This window comes from Parambassis ranga, chromosome 13 (genome assembly GCF_900634625.1).
Source record: "Parambassis ranga chromosome 13, fParRan2.1, whole genome shotgun sequence".
NCBI classification, from domain to species: domain Eukaryota; kingdom Metazoa; phylum Chordata; class Actinopteri; family Ambassidae; genus Parambassis; species Parambassis ranga.
The window spans coordinates 19614380-19627339 of NC_041033.1; the positions used below are offsets into that span (position 1 = coordinate 19614380).

Here is a 12960-nt window from a genome sequence, read left to right on the forward strand (position 1 = left end):
GATCTTTACATGCTATAGATATCTACATTACATTTTTACAAGCCTATACACACTCTCTATGACATTGTAAAAAAATCTACAGATCAGCTAAGTACTTTCTATTAACTCTTGGTTTTGTCTTTGCTTTTCTTTCCACAGAGTCACTCACATTAAACCGGTGTTGTAACCCACATTTGATTGTGAACACAGCGTGGAGGCAGCCATGGAAGTAAAGGAACGTAGACCCTACCGCTCACTCACTGCCCGGCAGGACACAGAGCGCCGTTACACCAGCTCCTCTGCAGACAGCGAGGATGGCAAACCCAATCCCAAATCCTACAGCTCCAGTGAAACACTCAAGGCCTTTGACCACGACTCAAGGATGGCTTACGGGAGCCGTGTCAAGGAAATGGTTCATCACGAAGTGGATGAGTTCGGCCGACAAGGTCAGACCAATCATAATAATAATAATAATAATAATAATATAAAAACTATGCTACTGTGTCAAAACCTGAAAATGTCATTGGTTCATCTATACCTCCATTAGCAGTAGCTGCTTGTTACTTAAGGGACACACTCCTGCCTGGTCTTTGTACATGCATCATTGTTTTTTAATGAGGAGTCTCTTGGTGATTCACACATAGTCACAGCAGAGGTCACTCAGCATATAACTACTACCTGAGGTGGCCGGGGATTTGACAGTGTTAAAAACTGCATGGAGGACATGCTCACTTTCACCTCCTCCTTTATATATATTATTGATCAGCAAAGTTCAAACCGGATGAGGACTGAGTCGACTCCAACTGAAGTGCAGTCTCTCCTCTTAAGATATTATAGCAACACAGCCATGCCCTTTAGATAAGGCGCTGAAGGAATGAAGTAAGTCGGACTTATGGTACTGCGTCAAATTCAACCTATAATGACACAGCAAACACAAGTAGCTTACATTTTAGTTTTTCTTTTTTTTTTGCAAATCTGTGACACTGCCCCCTTGTGGCTATAAATGGATGCTCTCATTCACAAAGCTCTCCATAACATGGTACCATGCAATATTTTTTGTCTGCAGTTTATGATACCATATCATAATCTAGTATCACTTTAAGAATAACATTTAACATGAATTTAGGGAATTTAGTGAATTTAGGGTTTTAAAATTGGTGTCAGTTGGCCAAGTGTCCTTGCTCTGCTCCCCTTCCATGGAAGGTGAAGAAGACTTGGGTTATGCCACCAATGGGTTTTTATTATGCCCGAGTTCATACTCAAAGCCCCTAAAAACAAACTGATGTGAAAGTACCTTAGCAAACACACAGCATGTGCACAGACTGAGGTGCATGTATCTAGAAAGGTAAAGGACACACACACACACACTCCTTTGGTGATCACAGTTCACTATGCTTTGTGATGTAGGTTGGTGGCAGTTTTTATTTACCACAGTTTTGTGTCCGGGCTGTAGGGGCAGAGTTTTCCCTTCGGGACCTCGGCTTTGGAGAAGCCCTCCCGTCGCACGTAGCCACATACAGGTCTGACATGGGGCTGCCGCACCGCGACTACTCCGTCAGCGTGGGCTCAGACGCAGACACGGAGACGGACGGCATCATGTCACCGGAGCACGCAGTCAGACTATGGGGCCGCAGCAACACCAAGTCAGGCCGCAGCTCGTGCCTCTCCAGCAGAGCCAACTCCAATCTAACTCTCACCGACACCGAGCATGAGAACACAGAGAACGGTAGGACACGCATCTCTTTTACAGTCGTCTGCCAGCAGATTTTAAACTGTTTGTTTTTCATGTGTATTTGATTTTTAGTCATAAAAAGATGTGCCTGTCATACATGATGAAAATGACTTGCTGTGTCTTTGAGGCAACAACAAACACAACCACAAAGTGAGCTGCCTCTTTTCTTTCTGAGGGTGTCTAAGTCACTTTCTGGAACTATTTTACTTTGTCTAAATTGTGAAATCATACAAAAAAATGCACTTATAATTCTGGATCATTTTATTCTTGCTGTCGTTTTTGTGAGGCTGTGCACGAATGTCTTTGGCAGCTTCCTTTGGTGATATCAGTGCCAGGGAGTGGAAAGCTACGTGCATGTTTCTGTGGCTTGGTGTTTTTGATCTGTCCCCGAGAGCATTAAAGAAAGATACTTTTCACATTGCAGATTAGTGTGCTTTAAACGAAAGCTTACAAAATTGCAAAATTCAGTTGGAAGAAGGAACTTGGATGCTCCCTCCCCCCCTGTGCTTACTTGTCTGTAAACTCCCATCTTGCCATTTCTTGGCCACTCTGAAAGGGGGGAAAAAAGCTTTTGGAGTCAGCTCAGTGTGGAGGCTGTACCTGGCAGGTTCTCTCACACATTAAACTCTTGTTTGTGTCCATAATGTCTGCTCCTCTCTCTCTCTCTCTGCGTTTGTCAAAACACTCAGGTTTTGCCAAAACAGATTATTTCAATTTTCTTTGATGGAGTGGTAAAAGTGGTAAAAATGTAGGCTCTGTTTTGCATGAAACAAAGTTAAACACAAACCTAGATTATGCATATTAACTGGCAGATTTATGATAGTGTTTCCCAGGATGCTTTACAGATAGAGGAACTCATCAAGGGCCTGGCTTCAAAATTCTAATTGCCCCTGCACAGCCTTGTAGAGAACCTTGTGAATAGTTTTGCATTCCAGAGTGTGTCACATTATGTATTAGCTTCTTATTATAACTGACAGAAATGACTCTTGGAAGTGGAATCCATTTGCCCGAATGACTCGGGGAGAGAACGTGGCAGCCCCTCTGCCTGATCATCTGAGATGCCAAGGGACTTGAATTCGTCTGTATTGTACATAATTAAAGAGAATCTCCTCGGATGGCTGTTCAGGGGTTGGTGCGCTGGAATGTATTCAGAGCACCCGTAGCTGCTGCTGCTGCTGCAGCATCATGCATCTGTGAGACCCAATCGAGATTCTAAGTAGCTTTTTATTCCACTCACCCAAGCAGAAAGAGTACTTGTATTCAGCATTTAATTCAGTAATGCCTTATAACATACAATTTATATATGGCAAGTTAATTAAAATCCATCGAGCAGGCCTGCTTGTGTGTGCTTTAATCTCTTTAAATCAACAAACCGTTTACTCTGCTGTAATGTATTCAAGCCGCTGGGCAGTTCCCCGACTCCTCACATGTGACTTACTTGACCCGGGTTTTTAATTCATGCAAATAAGCGATGGCAATTTTGGAACAATTTTCTCTGCACCATGATTCTAAGTCATCAGTGTCCTTACCACAGTTTGTTATGCGTTAATAAAGAGTTTGAATATTTCACATTATTACACATACATAATGATTGAACGCAGCTATATAAATCCATGCTGTACAGGTATGTGTTTACACCCATGCTGCTTCTGCTCCCCGGGGAGCCCCTAGAGAATACTTCCAACAGCCTGCGCCTGCCAAATCATAGCACATCCTACAGAGCCCAAAAGAGCAAGGTGGCTGGCCAGACTGCTGGGTTTGGGAGAGGGCTGCTGGTTCTTGGTTTTTACCCAATAACAGCTTATCCAGATGTGTGCTTTAATCCCAACTTTTCCCTACTGTCATGGCGAGGCTTTTACATTTCTGTAACCATGAGAACCGGCAGCGGAGATAGCCACAACAGCCTGTTGAGGGATTGTTATTCATGTGTTCTGTAACCTGTGGAGAAAAATAATGCGGCTAAGGCCTACACACTTCTTGTTGATAGAAAGCGCTTGTGTGACTGACGCTGGTGTTTTTTCTAAGGACACAGTGTAATTAGTTCCAGTGGGTGGCTAGTTGTGTACTGATTTCGCTTCAACTCATTCCTTCCTCCTGGGAGATGTGCTCTGTATTGATTGAACAGATATATACAGTGTGTATGTGTGTGTATATATATCTTTATATACACACACACAGACTATGTGTATAGAGATATATAGCTGCAACATGCATCATAGCAGAACTATTTTATTTAAACAATATATTGTTCTATGGATATGGATATTTTATGCAATTGAAATTTCATCTTTGTTAAATTTAGCTTTGAGGTTGTTTTTTTATTTTAGTTTTTTGTTTTAAATATTGCTCATTACTCAAATGCTGGTAGCTGTAGGCCTTGCTTCAGGGCAAAGCTTCTAGGAGCTCCATAGAAAGTCTTTCGGTGGAAGTCCATCCACAGGCCTTTAGCTGTGTTTGAGATCTCTCCACACATATACAGTCTTTAAATCATCCCAGATCGTTTTTATACTTCATTTATTTTTGTGTTTTAGTGAGGTCAGAGTGCTTCTCTGGTGGGATAAGGACGATAAGAAGTATATAAACAAAACCTTTGTTGTTTTAACTTATCTTTCAAACTTATAACATCATTGCACTTTTCAAACATGCCTTGCCATAGACTGTCAGTCATATTTTTCCTGAAATGCAGTCCTATGGTGATCACTAGATAGGGCGGGACTTCATTTGTATATTTACTCTTTAATCACATCTTTTTGACCTAAGCTTTCCAAATTATTTTAAAACAGGACGTGCTACCAAAGACAGTTCACAGTTATCAGCCCTGGTGCAAGATGATTCCTTTGCCGCCACAACAGATTGTTTAATCCAAGAAGGTTGGCAGGTGTTGAGTGATGGATCCATTGAAAAGTACTCAATAAAATGTTGGAGTGCCTTGGCTTGATTCAGTGAGTTTCACAGCTATTCAAAAGAATGATGCAAAGACTGGTCTGGCACATTCTTGTTTCAGTGCCAGTTGAATGTCAGGCGGCTTCACTCTGAGCTGAAGAGAAGGTTTCAGATGATAAAGGGACTTTCATTAAAGCAGACATTATAAGAATATACATAAATGTGCTGCTTCTTAAAAGAGCAGATTAATCACATGTTGGAACTTCTTTAGCTTAATGGGAGGTGTTTGATGACATGATCATTATCAGTGTCAGAAATCATCTTTATCCACATTTTTTTCTCACACTTTTGAAGCAACTTTATGCTTATTTTTACAATCAAAGCACATAGTGGCTAATGTGCAGATGTTATCATGTGTTGATCTGGGGTAAGAGTGATACTTATTGATGTTGAGTTGGCTGCAGCCAGTCTGTTCATGTGGATTTATTGCATCTGCACTCTTCTGTATCATTTTTCTTTTTACACGTATCCTAAAATAACTCTGAATAACTTTGTGTTAGTATTTCTTCTGTTTAAGGTCAACTGCTGCAAAAAAACATTGTAAAAATGTAACATTACATTCATATATAATGTTTTTTTTTTTAAATTTGTTGTATTATGTAACTACATAACAGAATCTCCCCCTGGTTTTTGTGAACTCCACAGTGAAATGACTCTCACTCCCTTGCCACTTGTATCAGATGTATCTTTGGGGTGGGGGGGCTTTGAACTATTGAAAGATTGAGGTTAAGAGCTCCAGGGCGGTGCTCAGTTTCTGAATCTTTCAACATTGCGTGACTGTCTATGAAGGACAGGTGTTCCTCGTAGAAACATTTCACAGTCCCCCAAAGACTGCAAGAAGCTTTGAAAAGCAAATCTCTTACATGAGTCGGGGGGCACTGCAACCTGTCCCTAGAACCTTTGTTCAGCTCTTATTATCTGGCCCAGGCCACAGTTCAGTTCCATAGAGAAGAGCTTAAGAGTGATTGTTCGGTGTTTTTACTATTCAGCCGAAAGTAAGTCTGCTAGAAGTCACAGTGTGGAATCTACATAAACATAACTGCTGGTCATTATTGACTGGACTGCCGACGTTATAAGAAAGTGCACCCTCTGCATAATGACACTTCTCTAAAAATAACCCCAGAACAAGCAGCAGTGTTTTTTTTACACTTTGATACAAAACCCGCGCAGCTTAATCTTCTGCCTTGCAGACGGCGAAACACAGCTGCCGACGGCCACGCCCTGCTGAGGTGCACGAGCCCATGTCTTTGATGCACACTCCACACTCACGCTGTGTGGTAACTTTGAACTGATTCTCTGGAGCTTTGCCACTATATTGGGAGCCTGTGGCGTGAAGTGACATCAGACTTCCAATTAGACAAGATCGTTGTGTATTACAGTGAGTGTTAAAGATTCATTAGGGCCTGTTTTAGAGCATTACAGCAGTGTGAGGTAGGACCACAGAGACCGGTTTTTACTGTGACCTTCAGAGTAGATGATCTATTTTTGGCCTGTTGTGTTGACATGTTTTTTAATGCAATTTATTCAAAGATTTTTGATGTGAGATCAAGCGGATTCATTATTTTTTTGTGCGGCTTTTTGCCTTTAGTTCTGTGATTTATGTTTGTTACAGTGCTTGGTCTGTAAATTGTTGTTCAGTGAGGCATTTGATGACATTGGCCAAACAAGACCGACAGATCTGTCTGGGACACAAGCTTCTTTTCTTGGAAAATATTCAAGAAATACTGAAAATAGACAATTATTACATGAATATTTTGAAGCTGCCCTGATATATGTGAGGAATATTATGACTTCTGCCAAACAACAAGCATATGATTGCTCGCCAGGAAAAGCCTTATAATCTTTCTTGCTTTAACACATTGTGTTAACATAAAACTCTTATATATCACGGTCCAGTTTTATAAACTGAAATGTAATTCAGTTCAGTGTGTGCACAATGGCTTTGAATAATTCTAAAATAAAATGACATTCAGAGTGAGGTAGCTTACCTTGAATTTTAACAGGCTTTAAGTTTAAGTGATTCTTTTTACCTTCCCCGCAGTGTTTTGCTATTAATCAAAACCGTTATATGCTTCAGAATATGCTCTCGCATATTTAAGTGCTTAATGTCAGAACATATTCAAATTTAGAATTAATATAAAATGTGCATGAAGCTAAAATATTAAAAGAATAATTAGAATGTTTAAAAGTTGTTCTGCCTTTTTTTTTACTATTTTATTTTGATATATACAGCAGAACTTTCACTGGGTTGAGTGCGGGTTAACACAGACTGTAACTCCATCTCTGCATCAAACGTCCTTGTACTTGACAATCACACCATGTACACACAGTCACAGTATATTAATTATATCAGTTTTCCTGCAGATACAAACATAATCACTTTTGTCAAACAGTGGTATTCTGATGCATCATTGCCTCCTGGCTCCTGCGATAGGGACTGTGACCAGTTGCTGTAGGGGACACTGTTTTCTGTAATATTACTATCTGTATCTTCTCCACACTGAGCACAACATGGAGGCTCGTCTGAAATGGTCACAGGCTGCAGAATATCAGGCGAAATGATGCTTCAAAGAAATCACTAGTGGCTTCCCAGCTCACAGCCATGTTTTTTTTTTTTTTTCTCCCACCCCCAGTATTTCTTGTGAAGTTATTTATTTGTTTACTTTTTTGGCAGTCTCCGCTCAGATCATGGATTAGTAGAGATATTCTCTGGCTCATTTGCAGGCTAATTTGCTGGGTTTTAGAGGCCCTTGTGGACAGTTTTGGGCTGTTATCTGCCGAGTTGCATACCCATTCCCCGCCAGTGCCTCAGACCGTCTAAACCAACAGCACATCAGGCGCTCATCTTACCGCTGAGGCCTCACTACAGCTCAAAGCACGACATGGAGCGGGATGAGCCGTCCTCTGTGGAGGATCATCAGTCTTAGAAATTCTGCCCCTCTCTTAGCATTATTCATTCAACACTCAATTATCTATGCTCATGTTATATTTATATTCGTTTCAGGGGATGTTCTCCCATGTTTGACCAACCCACATTAAGTACAGCTGCTTAGGCGTTGTTGTTGTTGTAAAATTCAAATACAAACATCTCCCAACTCTATCTTATCCCGTGTTTTGGCTAGTAACTTTGTATACCGGTTTCGCAAATAAAACAGCAGATATCCGCGAACGGCCGGTTATCTTTAGCGGAAGCAATTAGTGTTTGCTATTGAGGCGGAGGAAGCGGAGATCATAACATGCTGTTGCCCTAGTATGAGATAAAAAATAATTAAACTTCCATGCTGCGATTTTTCTCATTAGCAGTCACCTCTGATATGTAAAAGTCTATGATACAAATCCAGGTGCAGAACTTTAAGACTTGGCTGATCTTCAAAAAACGTTAGCAGTAACCAGCAGATATGGAAATTATTTATTTAATATTTAATATGTCACCACACAGAGTTCTGGAGGTCTAAAACATACATAAATGCACATAAGGTAAATACACACACTTACATCTTTTTTTTTATTATGCCTCATGGTCCTCTGTCTAACACAAAAGCACCCTTGAGTATTGTTTTCGGGGTTTGTCAATACAGTATAAATTAGGATTCGATTAGCATGAGCATTTTCACACAGATCTTGTTGTGCTGGGCAGCTCAGGTTCCTCCTGGATTATTTCTCTTTTTCCCAGAGAAAGTAGCTCTGCACAGTGGAATTTCACAGCCTGTGAATTTTGTAGAAAATAGCTCAGGATATAAGCTTTTTACATTTTTTTCAGCCTTCAGAGGTTGTCCTTAAAGTACTGCTGTCACACTGGAAACGCCAGTCTTATCGCAGCTCTGTGGATTTCTAGCTTCTGCAGCAGGTCACAACAGAGCTGCATTGTATCTGTCCTCAAACCTCAGTGCCTGCCAGTCCGGTGAATTACCAAACTGTGGCATAGATGCACTTTTAGACCATATAAGTCGGCTTATTACTAGCTGAGTGCTAACAGCTGTTAGTAGGTTAGCTGTGTAACAGTTCCATTATTGCTGTTATTGCCAAAGGGAGGCGCAGTCCAAAACAAGACAGAAACATTCCCCCAGTGAGCTTGGGCATGGATGGTTCCTAGAGACATTACAAACCATACTTTGGTTGCATGACCCTACAGAATGCAGCTGGTGTCTTGAATGAAGCCATCAGTCCACCCCGAAGTCTGTTTGACTATGTTGTGTGATGTGCTTAGCTCTTATTGGATCCATTGGATCAGATTTTAATTGCTGTGGTCCCTAATTATATTCAGTTGCCACACAGATTGCTTTGTCTTTTTTAATGCCATAATTGCTGAAACGACAGTAAAGATGCAGTGTTGGAGTAAGCAAAAGGAGGAACAGGCCTCCTAACCTACATGCAGCTCTGACTTTTTAGTTTAAACTTTTAAAATCCCAGCTGCACCACTATAAAAAAAATAATGTGATAAAGGGTCAGAAGTTTGTTTTCATGACATGAAATGTCACTCTGATGAGGAACTGCAGCCACTCTCATTGATCTACTTGGTAACATGGTTTGTCCACTGAACTACATTTCAGCTGCTGTGGATCATGTTGTATTCGGAGCTAATAGCAACAAACAAATCAACACATACCTGCCAACATCTACACATGTACTTCTCTTTCTGTGTCGATCAGAGGCAAGCACATAAAAGTCTCTTCCTGCCTTGGTTAGTTCAGTGGTTGTACTCAGCATCTCTCTAATCTGTGCTGACATAAGTTCAGAAAAAACACTTCAACATCGCCCCCTCAGTTTCGGTCACTACTGTATGAAGTACACACAGGATTAAAAACCGACTAGCATTTTGTGTTCACACAAGAGTGGAGGCTGGTTGTGTAGATGCTGTAATGAAGCATAAATCAAGCTTAAGCAGTAATAATGCAACCTATAGCCTGAGTGCAATAAACAGGATTGAAATTAGAGCAGGTTTTATATGGCTAATATTGATCCATTAACAATTGACTGGCCCCACTCTTCATCCTGCAGTTCAGCTCAGGACATCCACACTGTAACATTTACATGCACAAAGAAGCCAAATATTACAATGTGACAAATGAAAGTGACTGAAGTACGCAGCCACATGTTCTTCCACGTAGATGTAATGCTGTTTAATGTTTATTGGTTTCTTGTAAACACAAAACAGCTTGTTGCAGTTACCAGTGTTGAAATTTGCATGTGAAACAAATTGGAAGTTCTCGGCCTGATTTACGACCACTTTCATAGAGTATTAAAGGATAATCACGGCGCTCATGTCATTGCCCTTCTGCTGTTGCTAGCACTGCATCTACCCCAGGCAACTTAATTTCTTTTCATCGCCTCAGTAGAAATTTGGAATAGAAATTGGCTTTCCTCGTTCTGACCAGAGTCTCAACAATTACGCTCAAGAAAAGGTGGTTTTCTGCCTTCATGCATCATCTTTTCTTGCTGCGTTCTTTCTTGCTGCTACCATGAGCGGGATTCATTTCAGAAAACGGAGAAAAAATGCTCACACGAGATCAGGATTAGCTGTTTATGTTCAAGCGATTCAGTCAACACAGCCATCATTTCTTGTTACATTATAAAGAAACCTTATTGGCTTATTGTTGTTGACTCGTTGTGTCTTATATGGCATGCGTTATATAAGCACTTGGAAACACAAGCCTCCTGACAGCATGTATTTTAGATAGCCTTTTGAACTGTCATGCACTCAGTGGGAGCTGGAGGCACACACAAATCAATTCTTCAACACTGACAAAGTGTCTGAAGTGAAAAACAGTGGGCTTTTATAGAAGCTATCAGGAGAGCATGATGAGAGGAGCGACTCACGTTTTTGACAGAGGTGTGCTCTTTAAGCGTGAACGCATATACTACATGCATTACTGCAGTGGTTATATGCAACATCTGCACAAGTCAGGTGTCCCTCTCAGAATCCCTTACGGCCTCATAAAATTTTAATTCCACAAGTAACTTCGGAGGATGTGACGGTTTTGAGGCTGTGCTTAAGCTCTTTACTGTCTTTTATTGGTAATGTAGCTTTTTCTTAAGGGTATGCTTTAGAATTTTATTAGGCCAGGCCTAGAATGCGCTGAGGAATGACAGGATGGGGATGGTGCCATCTTTGTTCAGCAAGGCCCCAGGCAAGCCACATGTAGCCCTAATGAGTCGCTTACAATTTCAGGCTCCGCTTGCTCTCAAACACCAAAAGTAAACTTTTGTCTTTTTTTTTTCCCCCCTCACTATTCGGGGACCTTAAGAGGATTGTGGGGTCATTATTTATTCATGCCATTGTGTTTATTCACCAGCTTCTGTGTGTGATGGGAGAGGGAATGGAGCAGCCAGTGCAGACGGAGTAAAAGCTGATAATTATCCACTATTAGCATTGTTTCTTCTGCTATGGTTTAAGTCGGCTCAGTTGATGATCAAGCTATGATAGAGGCCCAGAAACATCCATTTAAAGCAGATTACCATGTGCACATCTTTGAAGTCTGGAATCCTCTGCAGAGGACTCTCTGCCGAATGGGTGTGGATGAATTCATAAGCCTATTTTTACGCCACTTTTTCTCAGCAGTTAGAGAAGATATTCTGTCACCATTTCAGCTATGACTTCTGGTGTAAACCTGGAGATTCTTTAAAAAAAAAAAAAAAAACAGCCCTCGCATGCCTGCAGGATGTTGTTAACGGTGAGAGGTGAGGAGATTGGAACCTTTACTTTTCATCCCAGAACAAAGAAAACCCCAGGGATGCTTTAATGGGGCTGTATGGAGGGATTTAGCAGTGTCAGACTGCCTCTGAACTAACATTGATTCAAGAATCTAGTGAAGTAAAAAATTTGGGCTTGGGTCTTGCAGGCTGAAGAGTCTAGGAAATATATCAATTAGTAATTTTATTTTTGTAAAAGAAACCCTAAACTTTTCTCTAGAGCATCAGCAACTGACACATGGTCAGGGTCTCAACGGTAGCAAGTTATCATCCATTTTGACATCATTAATTGTTTGTGCCTAAACCCAACCAGACTGACTGAATGCAATCTGAAACAGTCAGACAAAGCAAATGTAAACAGTGAGTGGAAATTAAACTGAACCTCAGTCTCCTGGATGAAAGTCCTCCCTCCGGCTTTGTTGAGAACTGGTGCATAAATGGGCACCTGTGGCGTTATAATATCAAGTGAAATATAGCTTTTTGTGTGAAAATACCTTTTTAAAAAATGCTGCCGCTCCTGGATTTGAAGCTTTCTGTGTCACTGTAGTAATGTGTCTCCAAAAAAAAAAAAGAAAAGGAAGAAATTTCTATTCAGTTCCCCTAGGATTTCTTCTGTTTGTGACAGAGAAGTTGAAACAGATGCCGTCTTTCAGCTGGATTGCAGGGTCACAGCATCTCACAGCACAAAGAAATGGAGTGAACTGGGTGGATGAGAGTGGCAGAAGCCAGGGAGGGATGTGGGCAGACCACGACTGGGAAAAAGAGTCTATGCTTATAATCACCCAGAGAAGAAATGCCATCTCAAGTCTTAGCTACTCTGGCCTTCTTTTCATCTTCCTAGGTGATACTTTGGAATGCCACTGGCTGTATCTACTCTGCTGCTGCTGCTGCTAATGCCTCTGTGCTACTGCCTTCTTTTTTTAATCTCAGCTGGATATTTCCCTCCTCCTCCTCCTCCTCCTCCATGCAGATGAATAGATTAGCAGTGAGTGAGTGCATCCTTATGATGGTGTCATTTAAAGAGGAGTGAAGGTTAGGATGTTTGATCTGTCGGGGGCCTATGGCCCTGTGAACATTATGGAAATTCTGACTCTATCTAAATCACCAATTTCTGCTTCCTTTCTGCAAGCACAACAATATATGTAATAATAGTAGCCAGCACATTCTTTTTTTTGGGCCTGTTTTCTGAGTTTATTATAGCCATTCATTTATTATTTGGCATTCAGCATTCACTCCTTAAGAGCCCACAGTCATTGTAAGTAATGGATGCTAGGTTTAAAGTGCTTATAGAAATGTGTGGGTCAGCCTTAAATGGAGTTGTGCCTTCTGTGGTAATACTTTTTTATTACACACAAATATAATTTCCATTTTCTCAGTAATGGACAGGCCCCACTATAAAAAAGAAGCATTTATGTGTATTTACAATTAGTTTTCAATCATACGTTATGTTCACTCTCCGTTATTATGATATTGATTTCTAGCAGGTAAATGGCATCATCAGAGAAATATTTATCAGTTTTCCAATATTGGTCCATAACGGCTTATTTCCCACTTCCGTAACTGTGTGTGTGTGTGTGTTTTTGCATTGTGCAGTTTTGTTCACCATCGTCAGCAGA

At 40.8% G+C, this 12960-nt stretch overlaps 1 protein-coding gene across 3 annotated transcripts in view; it reads left to right on the forward strand.

Moving 5' to 3' along the window:
- Nucleotides 1-202: 202 nt before the first annotated feature.
- The window catches only part of tenm4 (teneurin transmembrane protein 4), a 106950-nt gene continuing 94192 nt past the window's right edge, over nt 203-12960 (forward strand). For 2 of the 3 annotated variants that reach the window (XM_028418877.1, XM_028418878.1), the window contains exons 1-2: nt 203-425; nt 1433-1705. In XM_028418877.1, the coding sequence (XP_028274678.1) occupies nt 203-425; nt 1433-1705 (496 nt within the window). Of the gene's footprint in view, nt 426-1432; nt 1706-12135; nt 12150-12960 lie in introns of all 3 variants that reach the window. The other variant, XM_028418879.1, reaches the window with a different exon arrangement.